Raw genomic sequence first — 20844 nt, 5'->3', positions numbered from 1 at the left:
AGCAGCCCACAACCCTGAATACATTTTTGTCATGCCACATCATCAATACTGTTGCCTAAGCGCTAACACTGATAGAATAAAGAATAGTTCTTTTACAGGCCTTTCACCTGCACAAAAAATACCTGGAAAATACATAGATTTTGGGATGTGTAAGTGGTGGACAGAAGGATAAGTGGAGAACTGAAAAAGCACTTCGTTCCATGGCCTGAGAACAATCACCTAATACTGATCGTGAACAAAACAAAGAGGAGTATTAGGGAATTTAGGAGTATGAATAATCGTGTTTCCATCTCGGGATGGTGGGGTGGTGAAGGGGGTATTCACCTGACCTGGAGAACACGCTAGACTAGAAATACTGCACATGTTGTATATAAGAAGTAACAGTACACTCTCTACTACAATGAATAAACTCATTCATTTTGATTCCATGTAAGCTGCAACAATTAAAGTTTACTTTGTGTCGGACAAATAATCATTACTGTTAAATTCTCAACTTTTTTGCAGTCAGTTTCAAAAGGGCATTTGGACCACATAACTGTCCTTCAAATTGTTTATGTCTACATGACAAACCAGGATTAACTGGCTTTATTATATTAGAAATGAACATCCCATCCTCAGCAGCAGTCATAACACGTTATTTACAGATTCTTGATGTTATGGAAGCGCACGTTCCCTTATCTTTCTTGCGTACGCAAGACGGCAACGCCCTCTCCATGAGCCAAACAGCTTTATCAAAGCTCATTGGTCAATAAGGACGTCAATCAAACTCAGAGCCCTCTCCATTCCTGGAATCCCAGCCTACTCGGGAGAGACGTCGGGAATGGTCATTTTGTACTGCGGGATCGTGAAGGTGCTTGGTAACTTTCTATCACGTTTTCAGTCACCTGTACCTACGGGATCTATTATCTGAAACAGCATTGACAACGATTTCGTCCTACCTTAGAGGTAACAGAGGCATTATTGGCCACCTTATTGTAGTTTAGCTCTCGCCGTTTGGTGATGGCCGCTACTCGAGCTAGCAGTATTTTTCCAAACATCAGTGGCCTGCCTACATGCGTGGTTGGGAATTGACCTCAAATTAAATTTAAAACGGCCGTCGCCTCAGCGTATCTCTCTAATCTATGTAACCTCTTTGTCTTGAAATTAAGTTGTAGTTATGAGAGATTGATATACTTTTAATTATGTTTACCAGGTGTCTTGTTTACAGGGCTTATTATTATTTTTTTTATCACGCTGCCCAGTTGCTAACGCTAGTGTTGTACAGGGTCCCATGATGATGTCGTCTAAAAGTAAAATGTACTTTCTACTGGGAGAGCATCTATTAAGATAATGACAGTAAAATATAAATAATAATAATAAAAAAACTATTAAAACATTTCAAATGCGTTAACAGAGTAGATGCGCGGTGTGATGTACTATTATTATTTACCATTATTTCATTATTTGCTGTTGGGACCCCAAAGAGGGATGTCATTGTGATGTTTTGTGATCGTAGCAATTGGTTCATGGACATATATATATATATATATATATATATATATATATATATATATATATATATATCACCCGTATAGTCTTCTAACGAAGGTTGGTATTAATTTTTACACAGATCTGTGAAGAGATGTAGGGTTTTGCTCAAAAAAGACCTACATATTTTGCTCTCTGATAGCACAGGGCATGTTTTTCTAGAAAACTGGGTAGGGATCTCTGAGATTATCTATTATCTCTGACGTTTTAGCCGCTCCTCAAGTACTTTGTTTTTAACAAAATTAAGATAAAGATAAACTAGAATCCAATTATTTGCCATCAATTAGATGATATTTATTCTAAGTAGTACTGCACTGCCATTGTTTTGAATTTTATGTGATTAACAGTTCAGCTTGTCTTGCTTTATATTGAAGGCCAAATTGATTATGTAGGCATGATCACAATTATCTCAAATCATTACAATGATATGATTAGATGAGACAGGCAACAAGACATTAGAATTGTAAAATTTTAAATATTATTTAATATTAAGCACATGATCAAACATTTTAAAACTATTGAGGTTGATAGTTAATTTTATTATATTCAATTTGCTTTATTTAAATACTGTCAGTTTGCAAGAAAATAACCTCAAGGCACCTTTACAGTCCAGTAAAATCCAGTTATAATCCAATTATTCAATTCATTACAATCCACAAGTCTAATTGTGTCCCTGAAAAACAAAATCCACCGACAGCTTTAGAAATAGCATCCAAGAGAATGTAAGTCTTTTCAGAGGTAAAGACTGGAGGAACTCACCCCTCTCTGAAATATGAGTGGGGACAAATAATGGTACAATTTAAGAATGATATGCCCCGCATTTTTTAACTGGAAATCATTCTGCAGATTTCATCATAACTACCCATACTGACCTTAAAAGACTGGAATAGTGCAGAGATACCTGCATATAAAAAGAAAAGGTAAAATTGACTGGCTGTGATCTTCTGGGCTTTTGACATTTGTTATATTGCATTTGTGATATCTGAAATCAAAAGTATCCTCTAAATACTTCATAGATGGTTATATTCCGGTTTTGTTTACATATTGCACAAGCCAGTATTTCAAGAACAGTGTTTTAATAACACGCAGTATGGAGTAACTGAATACTGAGGACCTTTCTGAGTAGTAGTGGTTGTAGAAGTGGAAACAGTAGTTAGAATTACTGGTAGTTTATGTTTTATGCATTTGTTTAGAGTGGTTGCTAGACAAAGAGGTACAGCATGACGGTTGAGGTGTGGATCAGAAGTTGTGGGCGTTGTCTGTACATTCATGGAGCGGCCAAGTTATCCCTTAACGTGCTGCAGATATGTAGATGTGAAAAAAGAATTATAAGCCTTTAAATGATTAACACTCCTCTTTTGTTTGGTGCAGTTTTCCCTCTATTTTCAGCAATACAGAGGTGGAATTATTTGGTTTTATCTTGTTCTAACTGTCCCTACCTTATAAATCTACAGAAGTATAAAATGAGAGCGAATTGCACAAGCGCAACATTAGTCATAATAGCAGTCTGGAAAAAAAATAAAGCCCCTACTATACCCTGTAGGACAATGTCCTTCCTGTTGGAGTGTTTTCTTTCCAAACAGTTCTGGTTTAAAAAAAAGAGATTAAACTTATATGTATATTTTTCTGGGATGGCATTAACAATACTGTTTTTGACTGACTGTTTGTGTTTTATCATCAAAAGACAAGTAAAAACAAATTATGTATTTTTCAAATGAGCTTTTTCTCAGTTCCTGTTGCTCCAAAGATTTGCATCCATAAATGATTCCACAGAATAGGAAGGAAGGAAGGAAGGAAGGAAGGAAGGAAGGAAATAAATACTGCTTGGTTGAAGTCCAAAAGCTACGCTTACAGGACTGAATGTCCTTTTTCCACTGAGGCCGGAGCGCTGACTTTTCACACGTTTGTTGAACTCTCCCTGTTTTTCACTTGCTCTCTCACCAGCATCCGGTCTTCCTCTCTTCACATTCAGAGGTCAAGCGTAATAAGTAGGAATTTCAGCTCATGTTTCAAAATATCCCCTCGCTTGTAGAGCGAACCAGAGCCACTTTACGCTTACTTGTTTAGTTTTAGTGGCCATTGTGTGACAGGGTAATGACAGTGTTCCCGAGTGTAGGTTGAGAACTATCACAAAGCTTTTCCCTGTATTTGGCTGAAGAAAATTCTATCAGCCGTGCTGACTGTTGATGTAAAGTACGGTTGTAATAGTAAGCTGCTTTTCACATTGGTTTGCTGTTTCAACAAATGGACAAATTTAGAAATGCCTAGATTAGGTCTTTGACTTCCTGAATAAAACATTAGATTATATAAAAGGTTTTAATGCAGTCTAGCCTCAGTATAGTTAAAACCTTTTAAAGATTATTCAAGTCTTTTCCATAAGTATGTTTCTCCTCACTTTCTCTACAAGTTGTAACAGTTTTAACTGTTGCAGCTTTGGATGTGGCAACTGAAATGGATGCTCAGCATGGAGGCAGCATTTTTTTCATACTTCTATTGTCCAGCTTTGGTGAGGTTGTGCAAATTGTATTCAGTTTCCTGTCCTGACAGCGATCCCACCCACTGTGGGCTTTGCTGCTGTAGAGCATCCACTTCAAGGTTTCGCATGTTGCATGTTCAGAGATGAGCCTGCATATTCTCCTCTGACATCAACAAGGCATTTTTATTCAGGCCATCGCTGCTTACTAGATATTTTCTTTTTCGGACCACTTTCTATAAGCCTTGGAGATGGTAGTAATAAATAAGCAAATAAGCAGACCAGCCTGTCTAGCACCAATAACCATACCACGGTCAAAGTCACTTAAACCCCCGTTCTTCCTTATTCTGATGCTCGGTTTGACCTCCAGCAAGTCATTTTGACCATGTCTAAATGCACTGAGTTGCTGCTATGTGATTGACTAATAGGCTATTTGTCTTAAAAAGCAACTTAAAGGTGTACCACATGAAGTGGCCAGTGAGTGTATATTTACAGACCATTTTTCAGTAAACATGAATTCTTTCTTTTAGGATTAGACTAAAAAATGTTTGATGTTGTATGTATTAAAACATATGGATGAACTGATTACTGACCAATAGTTAGAGATAATATAGGGTTGCCCTGAGCCAGTAAACACACACATGCACTTAAAGCAAATACTGTTTTTTTTTCTTTTTTGCATATGCCAGTAAATGTCTGTAATGTCTAACTTGTGCAAACTGAGTTGGTGGAACGTGTTGACTGAACGACTGTATTAGTGCCAAGGGACCAACTAATGGCTTGATGACTAGAAACAAAAACAAAAGTTTATGAAGAAATCTTGGCTTCATACTGACAGAAAGACCTGCACATGCGGGAGTACATCTGGAACCTTTCCGTAGCTTACTAAAGCCCAGCTAGTCAGTGCTCAAAGAGTTATATATATTGTTGATTGTTAAGCATTTCAGCGTGGCATGAAAGAGCTAAAAATAATCATTTCAATGAAGGCTTCTAAAATGCAACTGCTCTTTTTGTGGGGGAGCCACAACAAGCCATTTTGTTTTAGTCACATATGTATGTGAAAGACTGCTACTGCACAACTATTTTATTTATTTTTTTAGCCTCGCCTCTGAATTTCAGCTAAATGCAAAGTTTTTTTTTTGCAAGAGGAACTTAGAAGTATTTTATGAGAACATACATATGAAACAGTCAGTCTCCAGGCCGTCTGATTTTACAGTGCCTTAAATTAATAAATTTTGCATGGAAATCAAGCATCTTGTTTTCTGACCTCTAAGAGCAGCTTGTTGTCTATATAGCAGCTCTTGGGAAATTAAAATGAATGCATTGCAGCCAGAATTACAAGCATGTCAGAAATGTGAAATTCCTCCTTCTGCTTCTCCTGCCGAGGAAAGAAAATGTTATACTCAGGGGAAAAAAAAAAAAAAAACTAATAATTTTTATTGAAATTCTGAGTGAGCAGTAGGATAATAAACTGAAAAGTGACATCGCCATACACTGTAATCCAGGCTTAAATTTCTCTGGAAATTGTGTGTTTGCTCAGTTTAGCATTCAGTATCGTTACCAGATGCAAATCTTTGCCACCAGTAGCAGCTTGTTCTGCTCACTGATGAATGGAAAACTTGTTAAAGATGTGAAGATGCCAGGATTTGACAGCAGTTTCACTTTTGCTGTGTGATTTGTACCACATCTTGATTGAATAAATCTCTGTTTAAACCTTGCTGTAGCGTGAAGAAAAACATTTGACCTTGTTTGGTTTGTGAGGTTTGCAGTGGTTTCACTATAAATGAACAAAATACTTCAGTGTATGCTGAGCACAGTATTGATAGTTTCAACAGTACTTCTTGTAAGGGTGGGTCTTGGTTACCTAGTTACCTGAAACAGGCTTTGCTAGTGTAATGTTATGTTTAGGTCATGCTGCTGTTGTTGTAGAAGGACTTGGTGGATCTTTTGAACTTTATTTTTAATAAGGCCTGTCCTGGCTTGTCAGGGAAACTGGATGAACTTAACTATAGACTGTCTCACTCAGGTTGTTCACACAGAAAAGAGCTCTATACTTAAACATGCACATGCAGGTAGATAGCAGAGTTGCAACCTTTCATTTTGTGCAATGACACAAGATTAATTTTAGTGACAGTCACATTAATCAACAGTAGTCTTTAGTTAGTATTTTCTAGCTGAAGTCTTGTTTAAGGGTTATAGACTTTTTATTTATCCCATAGATTTTGCAGTCTCATGCATATTCCTCTCATAAGTTCACCTTTAAAGGTTGTTGTGCTTAGGTCCATTCTGACATCATACAATAAGCTAAATATCCTTAACTTTTTATACATAGATTGTGGAAAGATGCATTGTGCGGCCAGCAAACCCAAATTCGTGATGCTGTCTTTCATGTGAGTTTGTTTTTTGTTTTTATTTTTCTAAAATGGGACTTCTGCATACAGATAGGTGGGATTCATTGTTGCTTTTTAAGTAACTATGTTTTCTCTGTGGTTTTTGCAACTTGTGGTTACATTAGTTACAGCTGCAAGGACAAGGACCAGAACCCTGTAGAGGCTTATTGATTTGTGTGTTGGTGTGCATATGTAGCTATCAGTTTCTTGATGAGATTTCCCAGAATCTGCAGCTCTTATTTCCCGCTCCCCACCCCTTTGAGATGTTTTATTTTGAGATGTTACTTGGCAAAGTTTGTAGCTTTACCTCTCAACACCCTTTCTGGAAACTGTGAAAATAACAACATTTAGCTGGCAAACATTTGATTCGGTTAACCAAACCATGTACAAACAGGAAGAACTGAATCTTTCACTGGCGCCAAGTCTTCCTGGTCCAACGTGCTGTCTTTAATTTACAAAAAACTAATGTTCCTACTGAGACATGCCTTGTGTGTCTAGTTGGCATTATGCTAATTGTGTTGCATCCAGTCATTTGCTCTGTACTCTGCCAGTCTCTTTCTGTTCACTATCAAGTATTTGCTCAGAGGGCTTTGGTTTGTCATTATATGGTGACCTCAGATGTCTGTCTCGCGATGGATTGACACCATGCAAATAAAATGGATTTGAATTAAAAATCAAGTGTTCTTAATGAAAGTTACTGAGACATTACTAAAAGTACTGGTTTAAGTTATTGGTGTTCTTCATTCTGGCCTCACAGCGGTTATCTGAGTCTAATGTCTGTCTAAATATTTAAAAACCAGCAGATTGCAGCATTTAAAAATGACGATTAAGTCTAAAAGAGGACAGGTAAGCCATGAGAGCAACGTTTTGAGCTTTGTGGTGGTAGTGTCTGATAAATGTGTTTCAGCGTCTAACCTAACAGTGTCTTTTGGTTTTTTCTTCCCTTAAAATTTTCCCAGCAGTGGTCCATCTGACTTTGACATCCAAAAAAAAAAGCAGCTAGCAGAGAAACTAGTCAGAGAAAACAGCTGAACAGATAGAAATAGATAGAAATAATAATTAAAGGTGAGAGTAGCACATCTAAGATGCCAGGAGTTTTTATACAAAATGGATTTGTTATTTGATTCTGATTCTTATGGTAGATTTTTTCTTTTTAGTTTTTTCACAGGGACGGTGTACATTAACAGACTTTACTGTAAATGTGCCAGAGTTAGCCAAATGGCTATTTTATCAACTGTGATCCCTTATTTTTTTCTTATACAGTTTCTTTTTTGTTTTTTTTGTTTGGTTTTGTTTTTTACTGCAGTCATCACACATCTATCACTTTCTTCCTGTTTTGCTTTTATTTCCCACAGGGCTCATCTGTCTACATCTTGCTTCTCGGGATGTCTAGCACAGTGTCGCTGTAGCTGAGAGGACCATCACGTTAACATCAGTAACTCAGCCAGTTGACAGTCATGCGTTGCTCGAGCATCAGTCCTGCCTCAAAGCCAAACTGTAGGCTCTGGCTCATCTGTGTTCTCAGCATTTGGGCTTTAAACGCTGATGCTAAGATTGGTAAGGGCCTAAATACATTGAAGGAAAATATACTGTTAACATTTTGTTTTATTCATCAGTCTGCCACTCTCAGTGGAAAGTATTTTATTTTGAATCCTTGTAAAGTTTAGTTAAGCTATACTTCAGTTAATTCTGTCTCACTTGTTTTTTTGTTCTTTTTTCACAGTTCTTACTGTACCTCATGAAGTGAGCCTTTCACCTAACACACACACACAGCAGCTGTCCATGTCCTGGTTGGGAGGAGACGCCGCAACCTTTGACGTCATCATTCTGAGAACTGAATTTAATGAAACAGTCTTCTATGTAAGAACATTTTTTAATCTTTTTCCCCTCTCACTGTTATATGCAATATGTTTATTATATGTTGCTGTGTGAGTGGAGCTGCATCACTAACAGAAATAAAAAGCTGTGCGTTGTTTTCTTTTTGAAGCACACACCATAAGCAAGCATTTCCATTTAGGTTACTCTAACATAGTTTTTTTTTTTTTTAACAGTTTCAGTCCAGAAATGTGAATTCATGTGTGTCAGTTTTCCTTTTTAATTATTTATTTACTGCTTCAAAGACCAGGACTAATGTCTGCTGTTGTGGTTTTGGGTTTTTTCTACATATAAGAATGAACTTTGATTGTATTCCTGCTTAAGCTATTACTTTAATCAGACTTCCTTTTCCACAATACTCTTAGCCACAATATGGCTTATTATGTCTTTGTGTTTTCTGTGCATTATTATTAGGACACAGTGTCTGCAACAGTCAATCCGATGAGCGGCAGGCACCAGTGGAACTGGACCTCTGTTGAACCTCTGGAATGTACGTCATTGTCAATCAAAATCCGATCAAGAGATGGCCAGACAACAAGTGAATGGAGCAACACTGAAATACTGCAAGGTCAGTTGGATGATAATTAAACTTGTGTTATTCAACTCAATTAATTACATAAAAACAAATCCTGCTACCTTATCCACCAATGTGGAATTATTTGTTAAAACTAGCAGTTCTATATTTGGCTTTATTCTCTAGAAAAATGTGCCATAGCATTCTAGTTATAACTGTCTCTTCTTTCATTTGTCATTTTTCTTTATTCTTTCTTTTGTTCAGGAAAAGATGTCCCCAGCGAAATTAATTTCCAGATGTATCCTCAGGACAGAATCGTACCTGTAGGAACCAACACAACTTTCTGTTGCATCGTGGAGGAGGGGACGGAGTTTGCTGGCATGAACTACAGCAGCACAGTCATGAAAGTGAAACGACTTAGTCGGCGAACTTATGCCTCGACCGTGGTTAATCAGAAAGCATCTGGCAGGACGGGAACCAACGTTGTCTGTTCTTCAAAGTACAAGCAGTCACTGACTGGAGCAGTCGTGTTTGTTGGATGTAAGATGAATACACTGAGGGATAAGAACTAATGGTTGTCTGATCTAAAATACAGTTGAAATGGTATAAATGAGATGAGGTCATTCAGACTTGGACTCAATAGATGTCATTTGAAGGGAGTTTACATATAAATCGATATTACAGCTCAGAAATTTTATTTTATTTTACTCGCAGGCAATTAATTAAAAAATAGGATTGAGTTAATCAGTCTTTTGGTGACTGTCAAATAATTTGTAGCATGTCTGATTGCTTTTCCTTATGGTGTATGTTAAAGCTTTATCATGGCAGACAATGATATTAGTCTTAAATAATTAAGCATGTCATTTTTTACCTGTTGCTCCTATCTCCAGATCCACCACAACCTACTGATTTTGTGTGCGAGACTTACGACCTGGTTTCAGCGGTGTGCCGGTGGAAGGAAGGACGGAACACTTACCTACATGGCAAACGAGTCACACGCTATTCTGTGAACAAGAGGTACACAGTCGCGTTCACAAAATAAAAACTTTTAAAAGACTCAGACTCTGATCTAAAAGAAATATTGGTTAATGGAGCTCATTCACAAGACATGTTTGGCTTAAATCTTTCTACTCTGTTAGGCTCTCGTAAGATGATGTTACATGACAGGTCAGTTAGTGGTCAAGTTAAAACTGAATCAGTGATAAAATTTAATAGATTATGAGGAATTTTCTTTCTTCAGTTTACTAAATGTGACAAACTTTAAACTGATATCTTACATATGTTACAGAATGATTCAGTTATCAAGATGGCGCTTGCTTACAATGGTGATAAACAGCTCCTATTATTGGATAATCTCTCCATAAACTTTGTGTAAAAAAAAAAAAAAGACAAGACAGCTAGATAAAGGAGTACAATACACTTTTCCATAGATTACAAATTGCAGTTAGGAAATTTGCTACAATGTTGAGCATTTTTAGCCATTAAAGAGACATTTGTGACAAACTCTTGATATTCTCACTTATATCTAAATACAATGCGGAAAAAATAAGTTTGCTATTTTTTTTTTTTTAGTAGGAAATCTGAATTGGCAATCACAGAGGGGGCAGTGATAAAAGGATGTTGGGACAGTGACTGTTTTGTGTAACTTTGCTCTTGAGATTAGGGCTCTGAATTATTAATAACAATTTTATCTGCCTTTCTCTAAGTGTGTTTTCTGGATCAAAAAACAGAGGAGAGGAGAAAAACAGAGGGAAGCGCTTAATTTCAGTAACAGCTTGCTTCTGTATGTTCATTTGATAGTTGGTTGGCTGCCATCCAGACCTTTTACAGGAAGAGTCTGAAAACGGGCCAAAATGTGCCTGTGTCCTCTATTATAGTTTAAATTGAATATCTGAAGTGCTTATATTGTATTATTATTGCATTATGTTTCTCTGATTGCCACACTTTTTTCAGTTTCTTTTTTTATTTTAATGATTCTTCTGTTATGTTTCTAGGGACTGCCCTAAGGAAGGCTCAAACAAGTGTAGTTTTTCTCAGTGGGATGGTAACTGGACTCTGGTGGCAGTTAATCCTCTTGGCCATTCCAGCCTCACTGACTCAGCTGAAATTAGTCACAGAGGTAGGCAGCTCATCCTGCTATTATCAGCCAGCACTGCAGATATAGGATCCAATAAAGCTCACTCATGTGGATTGATTGTAAATTGGTGATTTATGTGTGATTAAGAGAGAAATGTAGAAATCATTTATACATGTATGTGTGCTTTTCAGTGTACTTATGCTGTTGTTTCACTGTTTCTCCTCAGTGTGTCCAGTAGCACCAGTTGATCTGGGTGCTGTTGTTCATGCCTGGGATGCTACTGTAATGTGGAAGTGGACGTATAAATACTCCCTGCCACTTGTCTGCCAGGTAGAACTAACCAACAGTGGATACAACACAAAGGTGAGTAGTTTATATGTGTGTATATTGTGGGTATCTAAGTTTTGTAGCTGATATGATTTAAAATTGTTGCAAACTTCTGAGGCCAATTACTTAAAAAAATCGGTAACAAATCTGATATATCTGCCCAGCTTATCTTCACCGGTGTGGGCCTCCAGTCTGTGGTTTTGTCAAACCTCCTCCCATATGAGGATTATGACCTTCAAGTCCGCTGTGGAGCCCAGAAGAATTTTTGGAAGTGGGGAAACTGGAGCGATGTTTTTACCTTCAGAACCAAATCCTCAGGTAAATAGTTTATTTACAGCATTTTTGTGATCTTAGGTTTTGGGTAATTATTATTTTCAGTGGATCGTTTAGGTGTTTGTTTATTTTTATTTTTTTATTTTACTTTAAAAATCTTGGTCGTCCAGGCGTTCATATTTGATGACTTGTTGCATTTAATAGAATCTAAACTTTATTTTAAAGCCATTACGCTACAGAATCGAAGAGTATTGTTTCGTGGTAGCATTAAACCAATGGCAGTGGTACCATATTTCAGTCTAGTGTTTTATTTTATTTCATTTTATGTTATTTTTATTTTTCATCTTTTTTTTTTTTAGCCCCAGATGCTCCTGACGTCTGGATGTGGATGAACAGAGATAATACTGGGCTGGTTGTTTGGAAGGTAATGCTCCGTCTCTCATTTTTCATCTTTGAATTGATTTGATTTTAGATTGTAAGTTTAACTATTAGCTACCTGCAGTCTGATTCAGTCTTTTGCCATTTTGGCACAAAGAAGCATGACCTGTTGTGAATATTTACCCTGAACATCTTATAAATGCAAATTTGTTTGAAATCTATATCTTCGTTTCTCCCTCTTCCCACCTATTTTATTTGATTACATTTAGCCTCTAACTCGACTACAAAGCCATGGTCTGATCAAGCGTTATAAAGTTACTCTCTGTGACCCCAAAGAAGAGCAGACTTGCATAAAGAGTTTACCACCAGGAACTTGCTCTGTACCAGTCAACCTCACACAACTGGCTTCCTTCAGGAGTGACAACAAGGTCGTAGCAACCGTCACTGCAGAGAATGATGCAGGGGTATCTCAGCCTGCAATCATACGTCTACATTTAACAGGTATGTCAAAATGGATATTATTTAGATAATCTATCGTATTTATTAAGCACAAAACAATAAAGGCTTTAAGAAGGCATAAATAATTTGCTGTGTTTTTATCTTAAGGCTCTGTGTGCAAACGAATGATGCATTTTTTTTCCCCAAGTTGGTTTTATAGCCCTGTCTCATTTTAAATATACGTCATATACAAAACAGAAAATAAGGGAATGTCTTGCTTTTACATTTTCACATACATATTGTCCTCTTCCTAGATGTGGAACCCCCTACCTTGTCCAGAGCAGTTTATACAGACAACAGTTTCCCTCTTGTCTGGCAGCATCAGGCCAACGTCACATGTAGTTATGTGGTAGAATGGCATGATGCCACGTGCTCCCATGACTGCCATGTGGAGTGGATCAAAGTGGCTGCTGGAAGCACTAATATCACTGTTGAGTCAGGTATGTATGGCATGCAAGTTTGTAAAAGCAGACTATTGCTTACAGCAGGTTTTAAAGGCAATATATGTCATTTTTGTTGTAGAGGCAGGCTAAAATGTTTCCTTTTAGGAGCCTTTGAATGTGATAGTTAACACCTGTGTTTAAGAAGGGGCAGTTTAATGTTCAGTGTTATAGTATAGTAATAATATCTCTTTGCCTTTTTCCATCAGACAACTTCCAGCCAGGCGTGAGATACAATTTTTCCCTCTACAGCTGCCCCTATGATTCACCGCAAAAAAAACAGTGCTGGCAGGGATACATGCAGGAGCTCAGTAAGAACAAGTTTGTGTGCAAGAAACTCCTTATTTTACCAGAACCAAAGACTTCAAGTTCTTGTAATTGATGTCTCTGTTTATTTCCTTTGCTCCTTGTAACCTCCACAGCCCCCTCCAGGCCTGTTCCTCTATCAGTCACTCAGGAGGGCTCCAGTGTTGTCCTCACCTGGGGCGAGATTCCACTGGTTGACAGAAGAGGCTTCCTATTGGGATACAACGTTTACAGCAATAATGGTTTCAAGCTCACACTTCTTGGTAAATTTTCTTGTAAACAGTAGATCTGTTGGATTGCAGAGCATGCATTATTATGCCTCTGCGAAGTTCATCAAAAGTTGTTGAGCAAGCCACATTTTGTACCATTTTACAGTCACTTTATTCTGTTTACTGTTTTTTGTTGTTTTTCTCAAATGAATTTCTGTCTCTATCCTTTCCCTTTTTTGTTTTCCACTGTGTGCTTTGAATAGCAAATCTGTCAGACCCCGGAGCAAGGAAATTCAAAGTACAGGGTCTCTCTGCTAGCTCCTATAAATTTACTGTTAAGGCGTACACATCGGCAGGCGAGGACACGGGCAGCACAGTTTCCATCATGCTGGAGCGAAACAGTATGTGAACATTTAATTTATAACTACAACTAGTTTTATACAATATTTATGTTGATTATACGCTTTTTATGGCCATTATTTGGAGCCACAGATATGTTCTGGTAAACATAAATGCTTACAGATGCCATACTTGTATTCAGATATAGTGTGAATTGTATTGTACTGATGGAATATCTTTTACTCTTCTGTAACATTTAAATTTTTTTTTTGTCCAAACAGTATATCAACTGATCCTGGAGATGCTGCTTTCCTTGGGAGGCATAAGCATATTCCTGATTATTGTTACCATCATTTGCTACAAGAAAAGAAAATGGTGAGACTCGTGTCTTGTGTGCCTTTTAATTCTTTGTGTTCTTAAAATGATGTAATACTGGCTTAGCCAGCTACATTTCTTAATTTTAAAATATTTACCACTGGTGAAATATGTATATGCTATTTGGTGAATTATTTAAATAATGCTTGATAATGTGAGCTATGAACTTACTTTTTTTTTAAACCAGGGTAAAAAAGGCGTTCTATCCAGACATACCTGAGCCCAAGCTGCCTGGTGATTGGTCCAGGACACAGGTACCGTACGATCTTAAGCAAATCTAACACTCATGACAGACTCATTGTCTGTTAACCAGTACATCTGATCGTTAACCATTTTCCCCTTTTTTCTTTCAACATCTCTGTCTCTTTTTTAGGGGCCTTTGAATGTGAAGCCATCCCACCATAGTTTGGTCCATATTGTAGAAAGACCTGACCAGGATTCTAAAGAGGCACTTGTTGTCATTCCTGAACAAGATGAGGATGACGACGGGTATGGAATAGGAGATGAGCCAGTTGACACAGATGAGCCACATTCATTACGCTACTATAACCACGTGGTTGATGAGCGCCCCATAAGGCCGCGTTTTCCAGACTCTTCCGCTTCATCTTCATCATCTATGGATTCGGCGCACACTGATGTGACATACACAGGGATCCAGACTTCAGGTACCTCTCTGGTCTTCCAGCTAGATCCACAGGGCTCCTCTGAGGGCCACCATCCTCAAGTTGATCAAGGTGTCCACTGTGGGGCTGGAGGGGATTACCAGCCTCAAATGCACCCTATGGCCTCGAATATTGACACCAGCTTAGCTTCTCCAGATCCTTTCCTAGAGTCCCAAGCTTCTAATTGTGGAGGGTACAAACCCCAGAACTCCTGGCATCTGGACTCTCCCACAGAGGCTTGTGAAAGGAGCAGCCTGGCCCCCTCCCTTGGTTCACCCACCTCTGTTGCTTCCACTCAATTTCTCCTCCCTGATGGAGAGGAATGTGGAGAAGAGAAACGACAGTTGTCATCCGCATCAACCTGGTTCACCAACCTGCTGTCTTCCACAAAACCTTGACATTATCTCTTTTTTTCATATGAGCAGCCAGGCTATTGGGCTTAACATAAACGTTAATATTCTTTTATGGTGCCAGTGTCATGTATCATCTACTCTGACCTATATGGTCTTTGTTAATATCCCCTCCAAGGTAGCACTGAATTGTTGAACTTGCATTTTGACAGCAGGTTGAATAGTGCTGTTCAAGATGTTCATACCAAAAATATATAGAGATGTATGTAATTTTCTCTCTGTTTATACTAAATTTATTGCATCCTCTGGACACCTGATGGTTGTTGGTTGTCTCCTCACTTCCTTTTATTTGACATCCACCCATTGCAGTGTATGACTTCTTTTTGTCCCCTGTTGGGGTTATCTTGCCTGCTGACAGACGAAGAACCACTGAAAGCATATATCACTTGCCTTTAAAATTTAGTTTAAAGGTATGACCTTGGTAGCTCCCATCCTTACCGACACAACTTTACTTAAGTTACTGCCTGAAGAGTGAGATGTTAATTGAAAGATGCACTTATGACAGAGATCACTTAATGTTTTAAACAGAGTGGTGCTTTCTACTATGTCTGGAAATACGTGGGTGTTGAATATACACTAATATAAGCTAGAACATCAATACAAACTGATGTAATTTAATGAACAAATAGACTTGTTACTTTTAAGTGTTTTCGTTTTGTCTTCCTGAATCCGCACAGTTTATTTTTTGTTCTGCTTTGCTTGTTTAGAGATACATTTCACAGTCAGGCCAGTGTCTCTTTTTTAAGCTGTGCTGTGCATTATCAAAAGGATGATTGGTATTTTTATTTAATAGAAAAACCTTATGCAGGGGTAGTTAGAATGATTTATTTGCCTTGACAATGTAAAACTTCTGACGATTTTTCACAATATAACCTTTCACTACCTTAGACACAATTGTTTGTTAAAAATATTTTGCCTTAATGCAATTTAGGACAGAACCAAAACATTTACACATTTAGTTTTAACTGGAATCTGGTTTACTGAGTATATCATCATTTTTAATGCATTTTTGTGTTAAGTATTTGTTTGCTTCATTTTTAAGAATGCAGAGTCTGGCAGAAAGATATTTGATGTTGGAGATTTGAGTCTACATTACATTTTCAGTTTTTCAATGCAACTGGCATATTTCTCGATTTACAGTTGGTAAAGGGACCAAAGGGGGCAGCATCTATTGTGAAACAAGTTTCCAAATATAGTAATCATTTACCTTTCATTGACAAAATGTGTGGCAAATTATTTTGGTCAGTTAACAGTATTTGAGCCTCTCTTATCTCTTAGATACTCCACGTGTTTAAGGAGGCATCTTTGTTGAGGCTTTTTTGCATACATGGCAAAGTTTATCCTACTATGGGCTTATTTCAGTTGAATATGAATTATGTTTCATCATTTGGCCGGGGCTTACCTGTATTGCAAGACTTTGATATGTCTGGGTTTTTTTTTAATTTTTCTTTCTTTTTGTGCCTCCAGCAAACAAGCTGTACGTAGAACTACTGTGATATGAAAAGGGAGTTACTATTTGCTATTAAGGTAGTGTCTCCGGATTAAAAAGAGTTGGGCAGTCATTGCTTTTTGACAACATATATATATATATATATATATATATATATATATATATATATATATATATATATATATATATATATATATATATATATATATATATATAGTCCCTTTTTAAGCCTTGTTAAGCAGAAACTAATTTTAACATGTTTAATGGGGGTAAGCTTTAACTTGCACCCATTAAATTGTGTAAATCGAGACCACTGGCATTAGATGAAATTGGTCATTGCTTCAAGGAAGTTATAAAGGGTGCATATATATTTTAAATTTGTCTAAATATGGCTGCAGATTGTTTTTCCTTTAAAGTGCAGTTTGTTAACAAGCATGACTTTGAAGATTGTTACTGGATTTATGTTGATTTCTGTCAACAAAATGGCACCTTTTTCATTTCCTCTAAATAGTTTTTTATGCAACTAACTGTACATAATTGTAATGTTCTTATTTCCTTCTCATAATATAAAAAATTACAAAGTTTTACCATAGATTGGATTCTATTCTTTATGACACTGACTAACCAATTTTATTGAGAGAAATAATGCAAATATTTGTGTACTGCCTTGTTAAAATGTGTGTTTGGTTTGTGCTGAAACCTGTAAAAAAATAATTTCTGAGAAATCATGTATGCTATATTATAAATGTGTGTCTTGAGCCTTCTTTGTATCACTAGCCTATCACAGCTGTATTAGTTTGTCAGAAACAGTGTAAGCAAGGCCAAAGTACTCACTATGTGTGCAGTTTATTTCTTTTATCCATTGTCTATTCAGATTTTTAATCGGAGCCAATAAAATCTTTGCCAAACAGGATCGAGGGTACACTTGCCTCACACATTTCTGTCTCTGGCCCAAGATATTTCTGTGAAATCTAGTGTTAGCTTTCACCCCAATACCATGATTATAAACTGTTAAAGTCTTGATTATGTTACACTACAGTTTTAAAACACTAATGCTGACTAAATGCCTTGCATGTTAAAATAACTATGTGCATCTGAAAAAGGCTTCTTCTATATTTTTCTCTGTAATTGCTGTAAAATCTACAATATTTGCAAAATATTTTGTTATTAAATAAATCATGACTGAGTTGCCTCAGAGAATGCTGTTAATAACAAATAAATATACTTTCTTAAAGCCAATAAAGTGATTGTTGTGGCCATTCAGCACTTGGTCAGTGTTGGTAACTGTACATTATGGAGTTTTTAATTCAGCTATCATTACCACATTATTGTTAACAGTACTACTATTGAGTAATTGTCCCCTTGAATCACGAGAGTTGTCTCCATGGCAACACCACACCGTTAACGCTACCTGCGATGTCTGTTAACTTAGTCAATATTATTGAGCTAAAGAGTTGTACTCGGTGAAATTTATTTTGAGGTGAATTTAATCCACAAAGACAATGTCGGTTATCTTGTGCAGGTGGCTTAATCAGGAGCTTCGGCTGTCAAAAGCAGTTGGTAAGTGTGACTGTGAACATGGCTTATCAGTGTAGCTAAACTCGGCTAATGCTACTGTCAGTAGTTGGTAAGCTAACAATAGCTAAGTTGTTTAACAAAATGTACTTTATGCCACACACATATTCACAGAAGCAGAGACAGGGTTTACCTAGCCGAAATTAAAATATTATACCTTAGTTTTTGAACCTCATACTTCCTGTTATTTATGCTTTTCTTTTAATACATGATGTTTTCCGGTTTAAATTAGCTTTGATATATGCTTACATGTGTCGGACGTTCAATACGTGTAGTTTAGATTTAAAAACATGTAGATAATGCTAATTTTACTTGCTTATGGTTAATTGTCAATAACCACAGACCCCAGGACATTTGCCAGGGATTTCTCTAGTGGTTACCTCATTGGTGAGATTCTTCATAAACATCAAATTCAGCATGATTTCAGTATGTTTTTGAAGATGGAGTAAGTTGCCCTCTCTTTTTCTTTTTATCCTTGGCGCTTTGTTTATTGTAGTTAGAAACACTTAAGCTAATTTAAATTGTTTTTATTATTATTTTTTTTTAAATTTGCATTATTAGAATTGTTTTAATTGATTAAATTTGTTTTCATAGCACCTCCATCTCCAAAGTAAATAATTTTACACGCCTGAAGCCTACTCTAGAGCTGCTCGGAATCTGCTTAGACACAAACACAGTTCAAGACCTGATGCAGGAGAAGCCTGGTGTTGCCACTCATCTTCTTTATGAGCTATATCTCTCACTTGAAAAGAAGAATAATTCAAAAATCAGAAGGACAATTATGAAGCCCACAGCCAAGGCAAACCTGCTCAAAGAGGAGCATGTAAGAGAAATGTGTAGATTTATTTGTATGTGTAAAGTCAGTATTTCAAGTTGACATCCCTACATCCGATTCTTTTTTGTGTAGGGGTTTCCTCAGGTGGCCAATTGTGATGTTAAACTTAAGCTTCAGGAAACTGCTCAGCATTACGGTGATAAATGCCAGCAACTAATCGCCAAGTCTGTGGTAGCTCAACCTATCCAGCACATGGGACAACTCAAAGTCCAGGATGAAAAGCAAATAGAAAATAGTGAGAAGGTACTGTATTTTACAGATTGTGAAGAGTAAAATACTGCTTTACTATACTTTTCTCCTTATTAATCTAACATTGATGCATAAAAGGTGTCTACAGTTTTTAATCTTCATCAGTGTGATTCTTTCCCAGTTTCATGCAACACAGACAGAACTCCTTGCAGTATTTTGGTTTTGAACATTAATTTAATTATTAATTAAAATGTAATAATTGGTTATAAATAAATAAAACAACTGAAACCATAGTTGCTTGACATTGTCATGAACTGTAATGAGCATGGGGGATTTTGTATGTTGCAGATGTGTCATGAAAAGTACAATGTAAGGAACTGTAACCTGGTTGCTAAAGCCCAGGTAACAAAACCACCTTCCCACCCTTTACCTCCAAACATAAGGAGAAGAAAGCAGCATCACAAAGAACAACAAGCTCAGGTATGAGTGGAATTAAAATTATGTTGTGTTCATTTCTCCAGAGGAAATTTCGCTTTTAGCTGGCTGATACAGGATCTTTCTGATGTTTTTTCTTTCCTTTTGTCTGTCCATTTTGTTAAAACAGAAAGACGAAGCTGAAATTGACAAGTTTGAGACCAACAGGAAAAAACTGGGTATTTCTGGTTTTCCATCCTCCTCAAGGTCAGAGAAAACATTCACAGAATTAATACTTAAGAATTTTATAGTTACACCAGATATTCACCATTGGATATCAAACTGAAATGAGAACCTTTTCAGCTCTAGTGTTCATCCTCTCCCAGTACATTTCCCCCCTGGTGGCAGCAAACAGGAATGCAAAAGAATTGGGATTCAGCCGATAGTACAGTCCAATAACATGTATATTGAGGAGATCCGACAGAGGCTGAGAGAGAATGCTGCTGCGCGTGAGCAGAGAGAAAAAAGAAAAGACAGATTCCTGGTGGAGTGGTTCAAGGCCAGCAAAGCTCAACAGGTGAAACTTCCATTTAGCAATTTCTCAGTTCACCTCAGCCTAACAATAGTAAATACCCACTAAGGGGGAGTAAACATTTTTTTCAGTACTTTCCATCACAAGAGGCTTCAATTTGAAACATTACAGAGAATATGCCAAAACATGTTTCCTGTATTTTTTAACCTAATGCTGCCTGTTATTTTATACTTTTCTTTTGAGCCCTAAATCAGTTAATAAATCTGCATGTTCTGCTGCAGGAGACGCAACAAGAGGAGCAACTGGTACAACACCTGACATGTAAGGCTAAGTGGGAACAGCATTTGGTTGCTCAGTTAATGCAGATACGTACGGAGAAAGAAATTATTGTGGAGGCTCGCCTGGTCAGAGAGCATCAGTACCAGGAGCAAAGAGAAAAAGACTTTCAGAAAACTTTGTGCAGAGATGCAGTGAAACAGGACGAATAAAGAAGAATAATCCTTTGTGTTTTTGACTTTTCCATTCCCAATAGCAGTGTGAGCAGAGCAGAGCAGCAGTGATTTTAGGGAAAAGGCTGGTTTTAGTAGTTTGTATGGTGACAGCATCTATGATATCAGGTTGAGAGAGACTGTATGTTTTTGTATTGTGTCTGTTAAAAAACAGTTGCTGGCCACCACACCACAGTTCAACAAACAAACTTAAATCTGAAGACTGAAATCTTTTGTGTCGTGTTAAAAACCTACTGTGACGTATCAAGTGTCAGTTTTTTCTTAAAC

General features: G+C 37.1%; 2 protein-coding genes across 2 annotated transcripts; both read left to right on the top strand.

Moving 5' to 3' along the window:
• Positions 1–794: 794 nt before the first annotated feature.
• lifra (LIF receptor subunit alpha a) lies at positions 795–17786 on the top strand. The gene is made up of 18 exons (XM_041998796.1): positions 795–945; positions 7746–7947; positions 8114–8250; positions 8680–8833; positions 9044–9319; positions 9670–9796; positions 10774–10898; positions 11083–11219; positions 11348–11501; positions 11816–11880; positions 12104–12335; positions 12587–12772; positions 12982–13083; positions 13195–13341; positions 13551–13688; positions 13908–14001; positions 14189–14255; positions 14375–17786. The coding sequence occupies exons 2-18, from the start codon at positions 7848–7850 to the stop codon at positions 15059–15061; spliced, it is 2928 nt and encodes a 975-aa protein (XP_041854730.1). The 5' UTR covers positions 795–945; positions 7746–7847; the 3' UTR covers positions 15062–17786.
• Positions 17787–17917: 131 nt separating this feature from the next.
• On the top strand, positions 17918–20556 carry LOC121648569 (sperm flagellar protein 2-like). The gene is made up of 8 exons (XM_041998769.1): positions 17918–18083; positions 18441–18543; positions 18693–18921; positions 19006–19176; positions 19471–19602; positions 19727–19803; positions 19900–20113; positions 20350–20556. Exons 1-8 carry the CDS (start codon positions 18026–18028, stop codon positions 20554–20556), a joined length of 1191 nt encoding a protein of 396 aa, XP_041854703.1. The 5' UTR covers positions 17918–18025.
• The last annotated feature ends 288 nt before the right edge of the window (positions 20557–20844 follow it).

The sequence above is a fragment of the Melanotaenia boesemani genome, chromosome 11 (assembly GCF_017639745.1).
Source record: "Melanotaenia boesemani isolate fMelBoe1 chromosome 11, fMelBoe1.pri, whole genome shotgun sequence".
NCBI classification, from domain to species: Eukaryota; Metazoa; Chordata; class Actinopteri; order Atheriniformes; family Melanotaeniidae; genus Melanotaenia; species Melanotaenia boesemani.
The sequence above is the reverse complement of the archived record's forward strand: the minus strand, read 5'-3'. Positions and strand labels throughout refer to the sequence as shown.